Source organism: Narcine bancroftii, chromosome 2 (genome assembly GCF_036971445.1).
Source record: "Narcine bancroftii isolate sNarBan1 chromosome 2, sNarBan1.hap1, whole genome shotgun sequence".
Classification (NCBI taxonomy): Eukaryota; Metazoa; Chordata; class Chondrichthyes; order Torpediniformes; family Narcinidae; genus Narcine; species Narcine bancroftii.
In genome coordinates this window covers 179,638,457-179,659,678 of record NC_091470.1, presented here as the reverse complement: position 1 = coordinate 179,659,678, position 21,222 = coordinate 179,638,457, and the positions used below count along the sequence as shown (strand labels likewise).

Genomic DNA, 21,222 nt, shown 5'->3' with positions numbered 1-21,222 from the left:
AGAGAGAGGGGTTAGAGGGGGAGAGCGTTAGAGAGGGAGAGGGGTTAGAGGGGGAGTGGGTAAGAGGGGGAAAGAGGGGTTAGAGGGAGAGAGGGGTTAGAGGGGGAGAGTGTTAGAGAGGGAGAGGGGTTAGAGGGGGAGAGGGTAAGAGAGGGAGAGAGGGGTTAGAGGGAGAGAGGGGTTAGAGGGAGAGAGGGGTTAGAGGGGGAGAGGGTAAGAGAGGGAGAGAGGGGTTAGAGGGTAAGAGAGGGAGAGAGGGGTTAGAGGGGGAGAGGGTTAGGGAGAGGGTTAGAGGGAGAGGGTTAGAGGGGGAGAGAAGGGGAGGGGGAGAAAGGGGTTAGAGGGAGAGGGTAAGAGAGGGAGAGAGGGGTTAGAGGGAGAGACGGGTTAGAGGGGGAGAGGGTTAGAGAGGGAGAGAGGGGTTAGAGGGGGAGAGGGTTAGAGAGGGAGAGAGGGGTTAGAGGGGGAGAGAAGGGGAGGGGGAGAGAGGGGTTAGAGGGAGAGAGGGAAGGAGAGAGCATTAGTTGAGTTGTCAGCAGGACTATAATTCCAGTAAATGAAATTATCCAAGGATAGTTCTGGGAGAGTGACTTCTGACCCCCCAGTCCCAGGGGGAGGGGTATCGGACCTCGCCCAGGGAGGGGATACAACCCCCCACCATCGCCCCAGGCAGTGACTCACAGTCCTGACCACAGTGACTGTGCTGCCCCATGCCGGTCCCCACCTGCCCCCCCCCACCCCAGGCGGGATAGGACACCCACCCCTCCACAGGGTAGGGGATAAGACCCACTCCCATCCCCACCCCCCTGGGCAGCGACTGGCCAGGACTCACAGTACTCACCACAGCGGCTGCGCTGCCCCATGTCGGTCCACACCCCATTGCCCTGACACTTGCGGACCCGGGGCCCGTCGATCACACGGTTGCCCCTGCAGATGTACTCGATCTCGTAGGCCACGGGTAGCACCTCAATGGTGCGGATCTGCTCCTGCGTCAGTCCCCGGTAACGGATCCCACCGTCCGATGGCGGCCGGATCTTCCTGCAGCCTGGGAAACCACGGAGACTGGTGATCAGATGCCAGATTGCTAACTGTCCACAACGGCAGGCCAATGGGACGGGCTCAGGCAGGCCAATGCTGGCATGGACTTGTTGGGCCAAAGGACCTGCCTCAGTGGCATGTGACAGACAGCTTCCCACCCCTGCCTCTGTATGATCATACCCACCTCCCACCCCTGCCCCTGTATGATCATACCCATCCCCACCCCTGCCCCTGTATGATCATACCCATCCCCACCCCTGCCCCTGTATGATCATACCCATCCCCACCCCTGCCCCTGTATGAGCATACCAACTACCTGTCCCTGTATGATCATACCCACCTCCCGCCCCTGTATGAGCATACCAACTTCCCACCCCTGCCCCTGTATGATCATACCAACTTCCCACCCCTGCCCCTGCATTCTCATACCCACCTCCTGCCCTTGCCTCTGTGTGAACTATTACATGAATACTTCACCGAGGTATGGGGGTGGAGGTATGGAGGTCAGCGGAGGTGCTCTTACCAATGGTGGTGTTGTGGCCTGCCACAACCAGGCAGGGTGAAAGCAGGAAGGCCAGGACCATCATCCAGGACTCCATTGTTGTCGGCCGACAGCGTGGACCTGAAAGGCAAGAGTAGAGGAGGCAGTGTGGACGGGACCCAGGTGACGGAGGGTGTTGGGGTGGGGGGGGAGGTACGGAGGAAGGCCACTCCTCTGCCAAATGCTGGGCTGCCTGGGTCACTTTGTGAGCCTCTCGGCGGGAAATTTGCTGATGGGCAGCACCATGCACGAAGGCATGCAGGGGCCGCTCGCTATTCCAGCTCCCAGAGACAGAACCTCCCACTCCAGGAGCAAAGTTAAGTCCCTGGGAGTCATCAGCTCGGAGGATCTTTCCTGGATCCAACACCATCGTGAAGAAAGCTCGTCAGCGCCTCTCACTTCCTCAGGAGGTTCAGTGGAACACTGGCGAATTTCTACGCTGACTGGCTCCATCACGAGCTGGTACGGGGACACCAATATCCCCTGAGCGTAAAGCCCTCCAAAAGGTCTTGGACACAACCCAGGAAATCATGGGCAAAACCCCTGCCCACCGTCAAGAACACCTACGGGGAACGCTGCTGTCGGAGAGCAGCAGCGATCGTAAAGGATCCGCACCACCCAGCACACGCTCTGTTCTTGCTGCTGCCATCAGGAAAGAGGTGTCGGTGCCACAAGACTAGCACCCACCAGGTTAAGGAACAGCAGCTCCCCCTCCATCATCAGACTCCTCAATGACAAACTCAATCATGGACTCGTTTAAGGACTCTGACCTGCAATTTGTTTTTCACTCTATTGCACAGTCAGTTTGTTACTTTTCTTTATCTGTTTACACTGTGTACAGATTTTTTTGCACTACTGATATGAAGTAATTCTGGCTGGCCCGCAGGGAAAAAAATCTCAGGGTTGTATGTGACGTCATGTATGTACTCTGACAATACATCTTTACCATGTATGGTCTCCTGATTCCCAGACAGTATTTATCTTTCGGGGTGGTGCGGTCAGTGCAACACCATTACAGCACCAGCGATCAGGACCGGGGTACAAATCCCACGCTGTCTGTAAGGAGATTGTACCTTCTCCCCATGCCTGCATGGGCTTTCCCAGGAGGGGGCTCCGGTTTCCTCCCATCCTTCGAAATGGACCGGGGGGGTGGTTTGTAGGTTAATCAGGCGGCGAGGGCTCGTTAAGGGCCTGTTACCGTCTACATTTAAACAAAAATTAAATTCGAAAACATGTCTTATGGGGCGAGGTTAGCAGAGCTGGGACTTTGGAGCGAAGAAGGATGAGAGGGGACTTGATGGAGGTCGACAAGATTCTAGAGGCAGAGATAGAATGGGCCGGGCTGAACTTTAAATAATTATATCAAATTGAGGCACCTTGGCCTTGAAGCACTGTTGTTGCTGGGAGATGGCTATGTACGAATTGGCTGTAGAGTTCCCCAAGGGACACTACTGAACCACTAGTCAATGTTTCTCTCCCCCACCCCCCGACGGAAAGATTCCCTGTGGCTGCACTGTCAGAAAACTCGGAAGTCAGGCCGATGGTATCAGGAAGGCTGCAGCACACCACCAGCCTGTGGATTTTAATGATGAGGGGGAACCTGACTGAACTTCAACAAGCAGCTAATTGGTCGTGTGGCAGGTTACTCAGTGCTGGCTGGTGGCTGGACACCAGCCGTGCGTAACATGGCTCCCCCACTCTCACCTCCCCCCACCACACACACACCCACCTTCCCACCCACTCACCCACACACACCTCCCCACTCACTCACACACACACACCCACACACACCTCCCCATACACGCACGTACACACAGACCCACACACCTCTCACACACTCATACACCCACACACACGCACACACAGACACACACACCTCCCCACACACAGACACATCTCCTCACACACTCCCACGCACACACCTCCCCACACAGACCCACACATACCTCTCACACTCATACACCCACACACACACCCTCACACATGCACACATACACACACCTCCCCCCACCATACACTCACACTTCCCCACACACTCACAGGTACACACACCCACCCACACACACGCATGCACACACCCACCCACACACATGCATGCACACACCCACACACACCTCTCACACACCCACACACACAATCACAGACACACACACACCTCCCCCCACCATACACACACCTCCCCCCACACACACACACACACACCCCCCTCTCACACACCTGTACACTGAGGCATAAAACCCTCACAGTCACACATGGACACACCCATACCCTCACGTACACAAATACAAACATAAGCAAACCCATACACATATACTTATACACACCTACATCACACATGTATATACACACACACACACACACACACACACACACACACACACACACACACACACACACACACACACACCCTCCCTCAGATCCATGCACAATCGGTGTTACACAGCCCAACACTCCACACGTGGGGTACAGTTCAGATCCTCGCTGAGACCGTCAATCAGACCTGGTCTAATGTCTGATGCCTTGAGTTCTGTGAACCTTCATACGTTCAGTGACCAAAACCCCTCCAGCCCCAGAAATGGCCATGATCAGTGGCAGTAATGGGAACTCAGGATCAGCCTGGCATTCCCAGGATCAGCAGGCGAGAGACCGCTCTATCCCACACCTGGGGAGTTTTGCCGGAGCTGTCGGCTGGGATATACACAACTTCACTTCCTATTAACTTATCCTCGTGGAATTCATTAATACATGGGGCTGTGGGAGCTCTGCCTTTGTGTACATTTTTAAGCAGAGGTTCTGGTAAACCCTTCCCACCATCAAGGAATCTACAGGGAACGCTGCCATCAGAGAGCAGCGGTGATCATCAAGGATCCACACCACTCGGCATACGCTCTGTTCTCGCTGCTGCCATCAGGAAAGAGGTATCAGGGCCACCAGACTTGCACCACCAGGTTCAGGAACCTCCCCATCACCATCCGATCCCTCAACGACAAACTCAATCAGGGACCCGTTTAAGGACTCTGACTTGTACACTTTAATGATTTTTCTCTCTCTGTATCACAGTTTGTTTATGTTCTTTATCTGTTTACATGTTCACGCTGTCTACAGTTTTCTTTGCACTACCAATAAGTCTAATTCTTCCTGGCCTGCAGGAAAAAGAATCTCCGGGCTGTATGTGATGTCATGTCTGACAATAATTCTGAAAGCTTTTGGCATCTTAGCCTTTATAAATCGAAGTATTAAGTACAGGAGTGGGGATGTTATGTTGAAGTTGTTTAAGACATTGCTGAGACCAAATTTGGAATATTGTGTGCAGTTCTGGTCGCCGAACTACAGAAAGGACATCAGTAAGATTGAGAGAGAGCAGACATTTATTGGGACATTGCCGGGTCTTCAGGAGTTGAGCTACAGGGAAAGATTAAACAGGTTAGGATTTTATTCCTTGGAGCGAAGAAGAACGAGGGGAGATTTGGTCGAAGTTTACAAGATTTCGAGAGGGGAGATCAATATGAGAGGTTTTAAGCTGAAGGGGGGAAGGTTTAGGGGGAACAATAGGGGGAAGTTTCTTCACTCAGGGAGTGGTGGGAGTGTGGAACAAGTTGCCAGCTGATGTGGCGAATGTGGGCTCGATCTCAAGAGTAAAGATAGATACATGAATGGGAGAGGCCAGGAGGGTTATGGAATGGGAGTTCAGTGGGACTAGCAGAATGATGCTTTGGCACAGACTAGAGAGGCCAAATGGCCTGTTTTCTGTGCTGCAGCATTCTATCTGATCAGGAGGAGAGGGTCGAGAGGAAAAATAATTCAGTCGTGATCTGAATAGCAGAGTAGACTTGTGTACACTCACACACACCGTGGTAACTGGCCTTTCTGACCCACAAGCCTGTTCTGCTCCATTACACCTACAACGGTGGGAGGAAAACGGAGCCCCCCCCCGGGAAAAACCCACACAGACATGGGGAGAATGTGAAAACTCCTTACAGACAGTGTGGGATTCGAACTTGGGTTGCTGAAACAGCGTCACGCAAACCATGACTCGATGGGACAAATGTACAATCAGCAACTTTGCAGTGCCTAGCATCAATGGGCCCCTCAGTGCCTGGTAAAGGGAAGACTCTAGATTGTGGTCCTTCCCTGCAGTGCCCTCCCGTTGGCTGCCCCAAGCCTCAGTGCATCCCTCAGCACGTTCTCCCACAGTACCAGTCGGCAGCATTCTCCTCGCCGACATCTCCAACGATGAGAGACCAACAGGATTCGGGCCGACCCAAGGGCGCCTTTCTCCGGGTTAAAGGTCTTCCAGCAGGTTTGGGTGCCTGACTTTGTGCACATCCCTGGGAACAGCCCGTGGATCAGAAACCTCTGTCGCTCTGCCACTGGGGATGAATTGTGACCAGGACCCCTGCCCCCCACTCCACACACTCTCAGTGAATCTGCATTCTGCGAAGAGGTGGACAACGGTCTCCTGTCCACCGCAGTCAGCACAGGAGACGACCCCTGCAGGATGGGGATCACGGCAGCGGACCAGCGAAGGCTCGGTGGTCGGGGGACCCCACAGGTTGCTGGAGATTGGCTCATGGGAACCAGGTCGTGGCCAGGATTCGAGAGGATGTCCCGGGTGAGGGGGGTGAGGTGAGGCAGCACCCCTGGGTGAGGAGGTGGGGGGGGGGGAAACAGCACCCCAGGGCTATGGCGTGGGGGGGGTGTTCAGTACCCCTGGGCGAGGGGGTGGGGTGGGAAACAGTACTCTGGGTAGGGGGTTGGGTGGGGACAGCACCCCAGGGTGACCCCTAGGTGAGGGGACAGCACCCCTGGGTGAGGGGGTGGTAAGGAGACAGCACCTCAGGGTGAGGGGGACAGCACCCATAGGTGAGGGGTGGTGAGGGGGACAGCACCCCTGGGTGAGGGGGTGGGGATGGAGGCAATACCCTGGATGGGGGAAGGGGAGACTGCACCCTGGGTGAGGGAAGGGGTCCAGCCCCCCCTAACCCCAGCTCCAGGGGACCCGGCTCCCTGCCCTCCCCCGACAGCGGTCATCGATTAACCGTCCTGCAAATTCCCGTTCCGGGCTCGACTGGCGCAGCCTGGCGGCCATCTTGAGAAGGTCGAAAGCGGTGGAGCGGAGGGAGCGGCGGAATCCGAGGAGCGGCCCGGAGAGGGAGCGGCCCCGAGGGAGCGGCGGATCCCGAGGAGGCGCCGCCGCCGCCACCTTTCCGCGATCTGTCGCCTAGCTGCGGAGCGACGACGTCTTAAAGGAACAGGCACACACGGAGAGCGTCTTAAAGGGACAGGCACTTGGTGAGCGTCTTAAAGGGACATTCCACACGGAGAGCGGCTTAAAGGGACAGGAATTTGGAGAACGTCTTAAAGGGTCTGTCCAAACAGAGACTGTCTTAAAGGAACAGTCCACATGGACAGCAACTTAAAGGAGCACCCGGCATGGAGAGCGTCTTAAAGGGACAATCCACTTGGAGATCTTCTTAAAGGGACAGTACTCGGAGAGCTTCTTAAAGCTACAGTCCTCACGGACGGGGTCAACTTAGAGTGACAGTCCACTGGGGCCTCTTAAAGGGATAGTCCCTTCTCCAAGTGTCCGTCTGCCCAAAGATTGCCCTGGAAGTTCACCTCGGCTATAGCTGTTCATTGTTGTTGAGATAGTGGTGGTATTTTACCGTTTGGATGGTGGGAGGGTGGCAGTTCCTTCAACTTGCCTGCATCCTTGCCCCCAGACCTTTTGCGGAATCCGTCTTGTGCCCCCGGAATGGCTGATCTGAACCGCCAGCTGCAGGAGTACCTGCAGCAGTCGCGGGTGGGACAGGCGGGAGGAGACAGTGAGCCCCTCCTCATCCCGGAACCCAAGCCCCAACTACCCGCAGCCGGCTGGGCCAGCAGGCTGAACCCCTTCACCAGACTGGACGGTGGCCCTCCAGCCTCTGACCCATCCCTGGGTGGGCTCTGGGGAACGGAGCCGGACCCGTGGCTGCCCTCCCTGTCCCGCTCCCAGAGGCTGCTGGGCTTCGGCCTGTGCCTGGCCATGGGCCTGCTCTGCCTCAGCCTGTCTGCCATCTACGCCCCCTTCCTGCTGCTGAGGGCCCGCAAGTTCGCCCTGCTCTTCACCCTCGGCAGCCTCTCCCTCCTGGCCGGCCTGGCCCTCCTGCGCGGACCCTGGAACCAGCTGCAGCTCCTCGCCTCCCGCCCCCACCTGCCCTTCACCGCCGCCTACCTGGGCACCCTCCTGGCCACCCTGTACGCCGCGCTGGCCCTGCACAGCACCCCGCTGACCATCGCAGCCGCCACCTGCCAGCTGGTCGCCCTGGCCGGCTACCTCCTCAGCTCCCTGCCTGGAGGAGCAGCCGGACTCCGGTTCCTGGGCGGCCTCTTCAGCTTCGTTTTCAAGCGCACCGTCAGCAAGTCCCTGCCCCTGTGAGGGGGTGCGAGCAGACCCCATGGCCAGTACCCAGTCTGGCAAGTTTGGAGCTCCTAGACAACCAGTAACCATGGACTACCCCCTTTGAGATGAGACTCCATCTCCCACTCAGGACCCCCAGCCTCATTCAGCAAGTAATTATTCATTTCAACAAGTAAAAGTAGAAACTCATTGCTGGAGAGTCTCAGCTGGTCAAATAGTACATTTTATACAGCAAAGATGTTTTGTGATTAAAGTGTTGGTGAAGTGTTTCCCTTCACCAAGGTATTAATAAAGATAATCAACATTCATCAAGGTACCTTGATGTAAGGTGAAACGTTGGTCCTTTTCTACGTAAAGGACACGGTTTGACCTGCTGAGTTTCGGGGCCCCAAACCGTCCTTACAAGGGACATTTCACTAGTGTGTCCACGGAACTCATCCACTTCATCTGGTGGTCCTGCTGCGGCCTCCTCTACACCGGAGGGACTGGGAGGTTGCTTCACTGAGCACCTTCTGCATCAGTGACGGGGATCTCCCAGCGGCCAACCACTTCAGTGCTGCACCTCGCTGACATGCCTGTCCTTGGCCTCGCGCACTGTCAACTGTAAATTGAAGGAGGAACACCTCATCTTCCACCCGGGCCCCCTCCAACCAGGATGGCATTAACGTCAACTTCTCCGTAGCCCAGTCCCCATTTCCCCCTCCCTCTATCTTCGACCCTCCAGCTCTCCTCCCCCTTCCCCTGTTCGCTGCTGTGCCCTCCCGCCCTCCCTCCCTTATCCACCCATGACCACCCCTCCCTATGGGACTGGGATCCTCCCCCTGCCCCTCCGCCCCACCATTTCATTCGGGCGCCTGCCAACAGTTTGCTGATCCCTTGACGACGGGCTCAAGCCCGAAACGTCGGTCCTGTATCTACATCTTTGCTGTATAAAGGACGCAGTTTGACCTGCAGAATTTCTCCAGTGCCGTGTTTTTACTTCATTCACGGTGTCCGCAGACTTTCCATGTGTTTTGCTCCGGGCTTCAACAAGTGATTGATCTCGGTGGATATTTAATTCCGCCTGATGTTCGCCAGTCGTGAACGTGGCAGCTTCGAGCAAGCCGCAAACCCGTGCGAGGCGAGATGTGAATGCTTCGCCGGGGTGGCAAGGCAGGGAGAGCAAGGACATCAGGTTCCGGGAATGGTGACAGCCACTGCGTCAGGTGAGGCCGGCCGCCAACAGTGGGAGCTTCCGAGAGGGCGGGGAGGGAAGGGAAAGTGGGTGAAGTGAGGGACGCCCTCGGGTGCAAAGTGACGGGCGGAGAAACAAAGACGGGAGAGGGAATAAAGTTTCAGCCGTGAACTGGGGGCTGTATTGTAACTGCAGTGAGCTGGGGTTTGTGGAAATGCACGATCACATGGACGGGCTAACCACACATGAAGTTCAATTAAATTCTTAAAATAGATTTCAGATTGTGGATTTATTGCCAGAGTACATACACAACAACATGTTCAAACCTGAGATTCTTGCAGATATTATAGGTTCTGCGTCCATCCACAGAAACACTGCCCAGAGAACATACAAAACGAATAACTGGTGGGGACAGGTCTGTCCCTGTGTAACACCGGGATACAGTACTGGTGGGGATGGGTCTCTCAGTGATGCTGGGGCATGGGTAAATCTGTGTTGGACTCGTGGTATCAGTGGAGACTCTTCTGATGAAGAACAGAATGGGGGCAGGAAGCGGACTCTTCGCCTGCATTGCCCCGGCGGCTGGGCAAAGGCCATCGATGCTTTCACAGGAGCGACGAAACACCCCGGGAGAATTTTGATTGCTGGTGAGTCCCAACCCCCTCCCCTTCTCAAGGCTCTCCGGCCATTACAGCTTCTAAGACCCCTGACGTTGAAAACACCCGAGAGCAACTAACAGATCATACGAAAACCATTGTAGTGCTGTTGCCGTGGGCTGACACAGAACGTGCCACTCGAACATGGCAATCGAGCGGCCCGTTCCTATAGGCCGCTCCAAAACGGGCTCTGCCAGCCAATCGCCGGATCACGAAAGGGCCAATCGGTGCCCAGGGCAGCACAAACCACACCCGTCGACGGGCCGATCCAGCCAATCGCCCAAGGTGGGTCATGAGGACATGGGTCAATCCTGTCAGTCACATGCACTCCTTGTTGTGTGTCTTATTTCCAAGCTGGAAATTGGAGCTACGCCCCTCCATAACTGAAACACCAGCCAATAGTGGGTCATAAAACAATAACGTCGAACAGTCCAGCAAAGTACAGGCCCGTCCGCCCACGAGAATGTGCCAACCAAGGTCAACCTCCCCAGCAGAGCACCTTCGCCCTGTTCCCCATCAGAGATCTCCCGGCAACCAACCGTTTCAATTTCGCAGGCCCACACATCTGTCCGTGACCTCATGTACGGCTGGACCGGAGCCACCCTGAAACCAGAGGAGCAGCACTTAATGTTCCGCCTGGGCCCTCTCCAACTGGGCGGCGTTAATGTCGACTTCTCTGGTTTCTGCCCGAACCACTCCCAGTTCCCCCTGTCTACTTTCCTCCAGCTCTCCTCTCCCCATTCACAGAGCTGCCCCCCAACCCCGTCCTCCTGTTTGCTGGTGAGCCCTCCTTCTACCTATCGCCTCCTGCCCCCCCTGTGGGACCCTGCCCCTCCCACCACCATTTTATTGAGGTGCCTGTCTGGATTTTGCTCATACCTTGCCGAAGGGCTAAAGCCCAAAACATCGGTTCTGGCATCGTTATCTTTGCCTTGAAAAGATCAGGGTTTGACCTGCTGCGTTTTTACTCCAACAATCAAATCCAATAATTTTTTTTTGCCAACGGCCCCGTAGTCTATGGGCCCTCATCCCTGTTTTGGGTTCTTCTGCCCTCGTCTCCTACCGACTACGTATAGAATATTTATGATATGTTACGGGAGGCTTTTTACATAAATGTGCTGTGCCCCCCCCACCTCCCATTGGGATAGGCTGATCTAACCCTTCCCTCCCTAACACCCTTCTATTTACCTGCCTGGGAGTTGTTTGAAAGTACCAGCCTCCACCCCCTGGTAATGTCCTCCAGGCCCCCATCACTCTAAGTCAGTGCTTCTCAACCTTTTCCTTCCTACTCCCATCCCAGTTTAAGTCAACCTTGTGCCATCGGTGCTCTGTGATTGGTGAGGTGGGATGGGGGTGCCGTACCAATACTCCCGAGGAAGTTGAGGAGCTGACGTGCTTTCTTCACGATACCGTTAGCGTGTTGGATCCAGGAAAGATCCTCCAAGATAGGGACTCCCAGGAACTTAAATGTGCTCGCCCTCGCCATCCCTGACCGCCCGTCGATCACTGAATCGTCCACCTCTGGCTTCCCCCTCCTGAAGCCCACAATCTGTGAGAGGTTGTTGTTCATACGCAGACTTAACAGAGAGGCGGAGGGATTCCTTCTACCCGGATGGCGGTGGATCTGTGCAATTTGTTGCCATGGCCGGTTGTAGAGGCCAGGTCATCGGGGATATTTAAGGGAGAGATCGATGAGCTGGGGCATCAAAGGTTATGGGGAGGCCGGGCCGTGGGGCTGAGTGGGGAAACGGATCGGCTCATAATTAAATGGTGGAACAGACTCGATGGGCTGAATGGCCTATTTCTGCTTCTGTGTCTTGTGATCTTAACAAGAATTCCACCAGTGTCCTGATCAACCGCTTTAAGAGCTGATAGATCGATTGACTTTTCAGCAAAGATCGGTCCTAATTAACCCCTGGGAGTCACGTTTTGTTTGGGTAATTTCCTGTGAAGTGCTCTCGAATTTTCACTCCCATTAAGGATGTTACATGAATACAAACGGTTAAAATGGAACAGTGTGGGTCAGGAACTGGCCCACAAGCCCACAATGTCTAACAGAACATGATGTCCAAATTGAATTAAATCTCTTCTGCCTGCATGGATCCATTTCCCTGCAGATTCATGTTTTGGTCGAAAAACCTCTTCAAAGCTACTGTTGTGTCTGCTTCCTCTCCGCTCCATCCTCAACATTCATTGGAGTGACTTCATTCCTAACATCGAAGTACTCAAGATAGCAGAGGCCAACAGCATCGAATCCATGCTGCTGAAGATCCAACTGCGCTGGGTAGGTCACGTCTCCAGAATGGAGGACCATCGCCTTCCCAAGATCGTGTTATATGGCGAGCTCTCCACTGGCCACCGTGACAGGTACCCTCCACTGTATGCAAAAAACACATCCCGCAAGAGAGTCGGGGGGAGGGGGTGGAGAGGGCAGGGGGGGGGAGAAACAGAGGGGGAGGGCAGAGTGCAGGGGGAGGTATTGCTTCCCACCATAAACCCATGTCCTGGAGCATTTCACATTTTTTAACCATAATCAGAGGATTTGGTAAGAACATCTCGTCCACAATCTCCATCAGTCCCGGAGCACCACAGGGCTGCGTACTTTTCCCCCTGCTCTACTTACTTTACACCATAACCATATAACCACTTACAGCACAGAACAGGCCAGTTCGGCCCTACTAGTCCATGCTGTAACAAATCCCCACCCTCCTAGTCCCACTGACCAGCACCCGGTCCATAACCCTCCAGTCCTCTCCTCTCCATGTAACTATCTAGTCTTTCCTTAAATGTAACCAATGATCCCGCCTCGACCACGTCTGTCGGAAGCTCATTCGACATCCCCACCACCCTTTGCGTAAAGAAATTTCCCCTCATGTTCTCCTTATAATTTTCCCCCTTCAATCTTAAACCATGCCCTCTAGTTTGAATCTCCCCCACTCTTCATTGAAAAAGCCTATCCACGTTTATTCTGTCTGTCCCTTTTAAAATCTTAAACACTTCTATCAAGTTCCCTCTCAATCTTCTACGCTCCAGAGAAAAAAGCCCCAGTCTGCACAACCTTTCCCTGTAACTCAAACCTTGAAATCCTGTCAAATTTCTCGTGAACCTTCTCTGCACTCTCTCTATTTTGTTTATATCTTTCCTATAATTTGGTGACCAAAACTGTACACAGTACTCCAAATTTGGCCTCACCAATGCCTTGTACAATTTCATCATAACCTCCCTACTCTTGAATTCAGTACTCCGATTTATGATGGCCAACATTCCAAATGCCTTTTTCACCACACCATCTACCTGAGTATCAGCCTTGAGGGTACTATTTACCACAACTCCTAAATCCCTTTGTTGCTCTGCACATCTCAATAGCCTACCATTTAATGCATATGACCTATTTAGATTTTTTTTTCCAAAATGTAACACCTCACACTTATCTGTATTAAATTCCATCAGCCATTTCTCAGCCCACACCTCCAGCCTTCCTAAATCACTTTTTAATCTACAGTAATCTTCCTCACTGTCCACAACACCACCAATCTTTGTATCATCCGCAAACTTGCTTATCCAATTCTCCACCCCTACTTCCAGATCGTTAATATGTACAACAAACAATAGTGGACCGAGGACCGATCCCTGAGGAACTCCACTAGTCACTGGCCTCCAATTGAACAAACAATTTTCTACCACTACTCTCTGACACCTCCCATCCAACCATTGATGAATCCATTTCACTACCTCCTCATTTATACCTAATGCCTCCACCTTTTTTCCTAACCTCCTGTGGGGAACTTTGTCAAAAGTTTTACTAAAGTTAAATAGACAACATCCACAGCTTTCCCTTCATCAACCTTTTTTCTAACCCCCTTGAAAAACTCAATCAGGTTTGTCAAGCATGATCTACCCCTGACAAAACCATGCTGATTACTCCCTAGCAATCCCTGTACCTCCAAATAATTGTAAATACCATCCCTCAGAACACTTTCCATCAACTTGCCCACCACAGATGTCAGACTCACGGGCCTATAATTCCCAGGTTTACATTTAGACCCTTTCTTAAACAGCGGAACCACATGCGCCACCCTCCAATCCTTTGGCACTACCCCCGTGGCCAGTGACATCCTAAATATCTCTGTTAATGGCCCCACTATCTGTCCACTAGCCTCCCTGAGTGTCCTTGGGAATATTTTGTCCAGTCCCGGAGATTTATCCACCTTTATCTTTTTCAACACAGCCATCACTACACCTACAACTGTGTGGCTCGTTATGACAGTAACACCATCTACAAATATGCCGACGATACCGCAGTGGTGGGTTGTATAAAGGAAGGGGATGAGTCAGCGTGCAGAAAACCTGGCTGGACGGTGCACCAACAACAACCTCGCACTCAATGTCACCAAAACCAAGGAGCTGATTGTTGATTTCAGGAAGGGAAAGCCAATAAAGGACAACTCAGGAGGGGAAGGGGAGATTGGGGATAAATAAGATAGAAATAGGAGAATAAGGAAAATGTTGGATGTTATAGGAATGTTGTCTTATAAAGAGTTGAAAATAAGAAAACAGAAATGGAAAAGGAGGAAAGGTAATAATGGAAAAACGGAAAGAGAAGATAAACAAAATATAAAAGGGCTACGCTGAACTATATGACTTTAAATATTAATGGATACATAACCAAATTAAAAGGAAGAAACTACTAAATTTAAATGAATAAATGTATTCCATTAGAAAAAATAACATATAGGTTAAGAAATAATATTGAAATATTCGAACAAGTATAGGAGCCTTACATTAAATACAATAACGAAAACCTACCAGAGACAAACATTACCTAAGTTGATGGAAGGAGAAGGAAAGAAAAGAATGGACTCAGTAGAATTGCTGGTGTATTTTTGTTGAATGACAACATTGTCTGACTGGCTTAATGCAACCTAGATTGTATACCTAAAATGGATGAGAGGGGGGGGTGGGGGGGTGGCTTGGGAGGAGGGGGGGGGGAGAAAAAGACACTGTATATGTGTGAAAAAGAAATAGGGTATATCATGGCTAATGTGATTTATGGTGTGAAAAATAAAAAAATTTAAAAAAAAAAGGAAGGGAAAGCCAGAGGTGTACGATCCAGGGATCAGAGGTGGAGAGGGTGAACACATTTAAATTGTGAGTCACTCTCTCAAAGGATCTTTCCTGGATCCAATGCACTAATGGCATTGTGAAGAAAGCACGTCAGCGCCTCGACTTCCTCAGGAGTTTGTGGAGGTTTGGTTTGACATTGGAAACCCTTGCAAATTTCAACAGATGTGTGGTGGAAAGTGTGTTGACCGGCTGCATCACAGTCTGGTACAGGGACTCCAATACTCCTTAGTGTAAAACCCTGCCAAAGGTAGTGGACACAGAACAGGACATAACAGGCAAAACCCTCCCCACCATCGAGAACATCTATGGGGAACGCCACCGTCGGAGGGCAGCAGCGATCATCAAGGATCCACACCACCCAGCATACGCTCTGTTCTCGTTGCTGCCATCGGGAAAGAGGTATCAAACCAAAAGCCTCGCACCACCAGGTTCAGGAACAGCAGCTCCCTCCACCATCAGACTCCTCAATGACAAACTCAATCAACTCAATCAGGGACTCATTTCAGGACTCTTACTTGTGCACTTTATGGATTTTTTTTTTGTTCTCCCTGCCTTGCACAGTCAGTTTGTTTACATTCATTGCCTATTTATAGTTCTTTTGATTGTTTACATGTTTTACACTGTGAGCAGCTAATTTACGCATGACAACCAATTAGTGGTGATTTTGCTGTGCCTGCAGGGAAAAAATGAATCTCAGGGCTATATGTGATGTCCTGTATGTACTCTGACAATAAATCTGAAATCAGAAATCCGAAAAAAAATTTTACCCCAGGAAAGTAAACTCTGTCTTGGTTCCCATCATTTAATAAACTTCTATTGGGATTGAAAATTGCACAACACTGAGTTAGAGAACTGGTAGGGAGCAAATTATGGTCAAAATTGGTCAATGGTTGCTGACCTTTGTGACAGATTATAGGTATGTTTTTGGGAGATAAATTGGGGCGGTTTTTTTTAGTATAGGTCACATACAAACACTTCAAAACAGGTCACATTTAAATATTGGAGCTCTGCTCAAGCCAGACAGGCTGGCTCTGAGAGCCTTTGCAAAAGCTTTGGGGTGTGCCCAAGAGACTTCACTAATGGATTGTTGTTTACAAAAAGGCAACAGATGAAGGAATAGAGAGACAGACAGAGAGAGAGAGAGAGAGAGAGAGAGAGAGAGAGAGAGAGAGAGAGAGAGAGAGAGAGAGAGAAATCAGCAGCAGCAGCTGGGACTGGAACAGGACAAGCTGGAAAGCTTGTGGAAAATCCCATTTGGAAGACAGGTTGTGAGTGCTTAGTTCAGCCTGGTCAAAGCCCTGATGGTCCATCAAGGAGAGGACTGGCTGCCTAATGTTTCATTTGAAATAAGAGAAACAAAAACGAACTTGGTGGTGACCTAAAAGAAAGAGGTTATCTTCTGGAGAACCTTGAAGGGGCAAGTTTCTTCGGCAAGACAGTGACATGGCTGATTAAAAGGAATCAGTTGTGGGTGTCCAGCGAGCAAGAAATCTCTGAAAACCAACAAGAACCTTCCTGAGCCAGTCTCCAGTAGCCCCCCGCCCTGGTGTGAGTCCTTCAGCGTCCGAGCCCCTCACTGGCCTGCTGCCATAGTCTCCTCCCCTGCAAGTCGGAGGATTGAGTTCAGGATTCGAGAGGTCATGTCCCAACTCCACAAATCTCTGGTGAGACCCCATTTAAGAGGATTGTGTTCAGTTCAGGGTTGCCTCATAACAGGAAGGATGTGGAGGCTATGGAGAGGGGGCAGAGGAGATTCACCAGGACATTGCCTGGATTCGAAAATAAGTCTTATGAGACAAGGTTAGCAGACCTGGGACTTTTCTCTTTGGAGCAAAGAAGTATGAGAGGAGACTTGATCGAGGTCTACATGATTCTGAGAGGCAGAGATAAGGTGGACAGCCAGTGCCTGTTTCTCAGGGTGGGACCAGCAAACACCAGAAGACGTCTGTACAAAGTGAAGGGAGGGAAGTTTAGGGGAGACGTCAGGGGGAAGTTTTTTAAAAAAATACAGAGAGTTGTGGGGGTCTGGAATTCCTTGCTGGGGACAGTGGTGGAGGCTGGAACATTAGGGGCATTTAAGAGACTCTTAGACAGGCCCATGAATGGAAGAAAAATAGAGGGTTGGGGAGGGTTTCTCATTTCTTTTGGTAGGTATACACCAAAATGGTAGGGTTGTTAACACAACACTGTTACAGTGCCAGCGATCAGGGCCGGGGGGTTCGAATCCTGCAATGTCTGTAAATAGTCAGTAAATTCTCCCTGTGTTTGCATGGATTTCCTCAGGGGGGTGCTCCAGTTTCCTCCCACAGTTTGAAAAGGTACAGGGGGCCGTCAGTGAATTGAGTGTAACTAGGTGGCACGGGCTCGTGGGCCGAAAGGGGCTGTTACGGGCTGTATGTCTAACTTCAATAAATATGGGTCGGTGCCACATCGAGCGGCCGAAGGGCCTGTACTGTGCTGTTGTGTTTGGTTTACCCTCTTGGGCGCTGTCAGAACCATCAGAATTCAAGTCTTCTGACGGCAGCAGGATGACCACTCAGCCCATCCAACCTGCTCTACCATTTTTATAAGATTACAGCTGCCTGTTCCGATGCCTTGCGCCTGGTCCCCACCCAGGGACAGGCCTGTTATCTCTCCCTGAGCCACTGGAGCTGCTCTCAGTGTTTGCATTTTGTACAGAATGTAAGTGAGTGCTTGATCTGATGCCACACACTGGGAATGCACTGAGGTGGACATAACTGGCACAGTTCCTCGTACATCAAAGGATGTCGCCCAGCATCACGCCTGCTCACTCTCCAACTGACAGTCTGCACAAGAATCATTGCAGCTCAGCCCAGGGGCTGACCAGAACTGTGGTAAAGGCCCCATGTTAACAGGAGCCCAACAACAGGGGGCCCCTCAGTCATGTCTCAGTGCTGGGGCCAGGCCGAGAGTGGACATGCAAGGCTGTGAGTGTATGCATGTGAGCAGAGAGACATGTGAGAGAGAGAGAAAGAAAGAGAGAGAGAGATGGAGAAAGAGAGAGAAACAGAGAGAGGGAGAGATGGGGAGAGAGAGATGGAGAAAGAGACAGAAAATTACACCCAATTAACCTGCAACCCCCAGTACACTTTGAAACGTGGAAGGAAACCGGAGCCCCGGGAAAACCCATGCAGACACAGGGAGAACATACAAACTCCTCACAGACAGTGCGGGATTCGAACCCCAGTCACTGGCGCTGTAACCGCTCTAAACTTTAAAACCCCCTTTCAACCTTTCCTGTATCTGTCCAAATGTCTTTTCAATGCTGTAATTCTCCCCTCCCTCACCACTTCCCCTGGCAGCCTGTTCCACCCACCCGCCACCCTCAGCATGAAAAATAATTATCCCTTTTAACAGCCTCTCAACTTGCACCTCTGCCGGTTTCAGACTCCCCGTCCCCAGGGGGGCGGGGGTGGAAAGACCATGGCCATTCGCTGTGACTGGATGCGAGAGGGGGGTGCCAAAGGTTTCCTGATTGTGTCGGAGGTTCGATCTGGAGCTCGGGCTGACGATGGTTTGGACTAGACTCTGTGGGGCTGCGGGGGAGGGCCAGAGCTGAATCCATGGACCCTCCTTTGCTTCTCTCTCTGCTGAGGGCAATTTTTTGTCCGCCTTATGGTCGACTAAAGACAATTTTGTGTAATATCGCACTTTCTGCTTTATTACATGACAATAAAAGAATTTTGAACTGTAACTGTGCCACAATGATTTTTATAAACCTCTAGAACCATGGAACACTGCAGAATGGAAATAGGCCCTTTGGCCCTTCTAGTCTGTGCTGAACCATCATTTTTGCCTAGTCCCACTGACCTGTGCCCAGTCCATGACCCTCCATACCCCTCCCATCCATGGACCTGTCCAAATTAAAACTGAGCCCTCCTTCACCACTTCAGCTCATTCCACACTCCCACCACTCTCTGTGCGAAGAAGTTCCCCCTAAACCTCTCCCCTTTCACCCATAACCCACATCCTCACCCATCCTTCGTGGAAAAAGCTGACCTACATTCACTCTGTCCGTCCCCCTCATAATTTGAAATACCTCTATCAAATCTCCCCTCATTCTTCTATGCTCCAGGGAATAAAGCCCAGACCTGTTTCCCTGTAACCCAGTTCCTGAAGTCTGGGCAACATCCTAGTGAACCTTCTTTGCAATTTCTATCTTATTGATATCTTTCCTGTAGTTCTGTGACCAAAACTGAATACAATCCTCCAAATTTGGCCTCAACAATGTCTTATACAACTTCACCATAACATCCCAACTCCTGTACTCAATACTTTGATTTATGAAGGCCAAGATGCCAAAAGCTCTCTCTACAACCCTGTCCACCTGTGACGCCACTTTCAGGGAATTATGTATCTGTATTCCCAGATCCCTCTGTTCTACCGCACTCCTCAGGGCCCGACCATTCACCGTGTACGTCCTGTCTTGGTTCGTCCTTCCAAAATGCAACACCTGACATTTTTCTGCATTAAACTCCATCTGCCATTGTTCAGCCCATTTTTCCAGCTGGTCCAGATTCCTCTGCAAGCTTTGAAAACCTTCCTCACTGTCTCCAATCTTAGTGTCGTCCACAAACTTGCTGATCAAATTCACCACATTATCATCCAGATCATTGATGTAGACAACAAACAACAATGGTCCCAGCACCGGATCCCTGAGGCACACCACTAGTCGCAGGCCTCCAGTCCGAGAAGCCACCATCCACCACCACCCTCTGGCTTCTCCCATCCGGCCATGAATACTGAGCGTCTGAACCTTCCCATTCTGTGGCCCCCTTTCCCATGAAGCAGTCAAGTTCCTCTGTACTTCTCTCCTACCGACTACATAAAAAACGTGAACAAATATTTATGTTATGGGAGGTTAAAGATAAAACAAGGCTTTTACTTATATGTACTGTGGCCTCCCTGAACCCCCACCCCCCACCTTACTGGGAACAGCTGCTCCAGAAAGCCGCCCCCTCAGCCTTCTACACCCCAGGAGGAGAACTCTTCCACATGCGGTGGTTGCCATGGATTTAGTGGGCAGGAAGACCTGATCTTTCTGCTTTCATCAGGTGCTTTGACCCACTGACCTAACAGGAGCAGCCAGCCGGCTGGATAAGCGAGAGGCAGTGGACGTTACAGAAGGCCTTTGATGAGGTGCCCAACACAAGGCCAATGGTGAAACCAGGAAACCTACCAACGTGGATAGAGTATTGGCTGGAAGCAGAGAGATGAAATACAAGGATCATATTTGGATTGGCTGCTCGTGGTGACCCCCGGGGGACAGGGGTGGGTGTTGGGGCCGCTTCTCGCTGTGCTGTACATTGACGATTTGGACGGCTTTGTGGTCAAGTGATACGAAGGGAGGGGGAGGAACAGGTCGCGTTGAGGAAACCGGGAGGCCCCAGAAGGGCTTGGACGGATTAAGAGAGTGGGCAGAGAAGCGGCAAATGAAATATTATGTTTACAGTCGTCCTATTGTACAACCCGATGAAACTGCGTCCTCTGGTCCTCGGGGCAAAACACGCGGACACACAACCAGATGAAACACACAGACAAGCAATACATGTACAGGTCAAATAAATATTGTTTTGTATAAATAGTCTCAGAGGGTCAGTGTGAGCGGTTCCTTTGGTTGTTCTGCCTGTGGGAAGAAGATATTCCTCAGCCTAGTGGTGCTGGCTCTGATCCTCCTGTATCTCTTCCCCGACAGGAGCAGCTGAAAGATGCTGGGTCCAGGGGGCAGGAGTGCCTGTTAATGATTTTACACGCCCTCCAGACAACGATCCCGGTCGATCATGAGAGGGGGGGAGGGAGACTCCAGTGATCCTCTCTGCCCCTCTTATGGTCTCGTGGATCGACCTCTGATCCATTTTCCTGCAGCAACTGTCCCTGCACTGTGATGGAGCTGGACAGGTCGCACTCCATAGAGCTCCTGTAGAAGGTTGACGGGACGGCAGCCTTGCCCACCTCAGTCTTCCCAGGAAGGGCAGTCCCTGTTGCACCTTCCTGACAAGTGAGGAGGTGTTGAGTGTCTACGATAGGTCACTGGTTAGGTGAACTCCAAGGCTCTAGAGAGGTTGTCTCCCAGACTCCCCAGCTGTGCATCCGAATCAGCCACATCCCTCTGAATAAAGGCAGTCTCCAACCATGAGACCTTCTACAGGAGGAGGCCATTCTTCTCTCCAAACCTACCTCAGCACAACTTTCAGATTTACTGTCGGAGTACATACACAACATCACATACATGAGATTATTTTCCCTGTGGGCCAGGCAGAATTAC

At 51.6% G+C, this 21,222-nt stretch overlaps 3 protein-coding genes across 3 annotated transcripts in view; 2 read left to right on the top strand and 1 right to left on the bottom strand.

Annotated features, from left to right (window-relative positions):
* gabbr1b (gamma-aminobutyric acid (GABA) B receptor, 1b) overlaps positions 1–2,239 on the bottom strand; it is a 75,783-nt gene extending 73,544 nt beyond the window's left edge. The window contains exons 1-3 of the mRNA XM_069915585.1: positions 2,147–2,239; positions 1,562–1,660; positions 842–1,045 (exon numbers count right to left, since the gene is read on the bottom strand). Coding sequence (XP_069771686.1) covers positions 842–1,045; positions 1,562–1,660; positions 2,147–2,228 — 385 coding nt within the window. The 5' untranslated portion in view covers positions 2,229–2,239. The remainder of the gene's footprint in view (positions 1–841; positions 1,046–1,561; positions 1,661–2,146) is intronic.
* Positions 1–21,222, top strand: part of rps5 (ribosomal protein S5) — a 335,501-nt gene that overhangs the window by 3,361 nt on the left and 310,918 nt on the right. The window lies entirely within an intron of this gene.
* sft2d3 (SFT2 domain containing 3) lies at positions 6,663–9,430 on the top strand. The gene has a single exon (XM_069919350.1). It carries the CDS (start codon positions 7,335–7,337, stop codon positions 7,998–8,000), a length of 666 nt encoding a protein of 221 aa, XP_069775451.1. The 5' UTR covers positions 6,663–7,334; the 3' UTR covers positions 8,001–9,430.

What these genes read in the sequence shown, in the direction of transcription:
- sft2d3 (XM_069919350.1), top strand. Translation starts at nt 7,335, where the DNA reads ATGGCTGATCTGAACCGCCAGCTGCAGGAGTACCTGCAGCAGTCGCGG.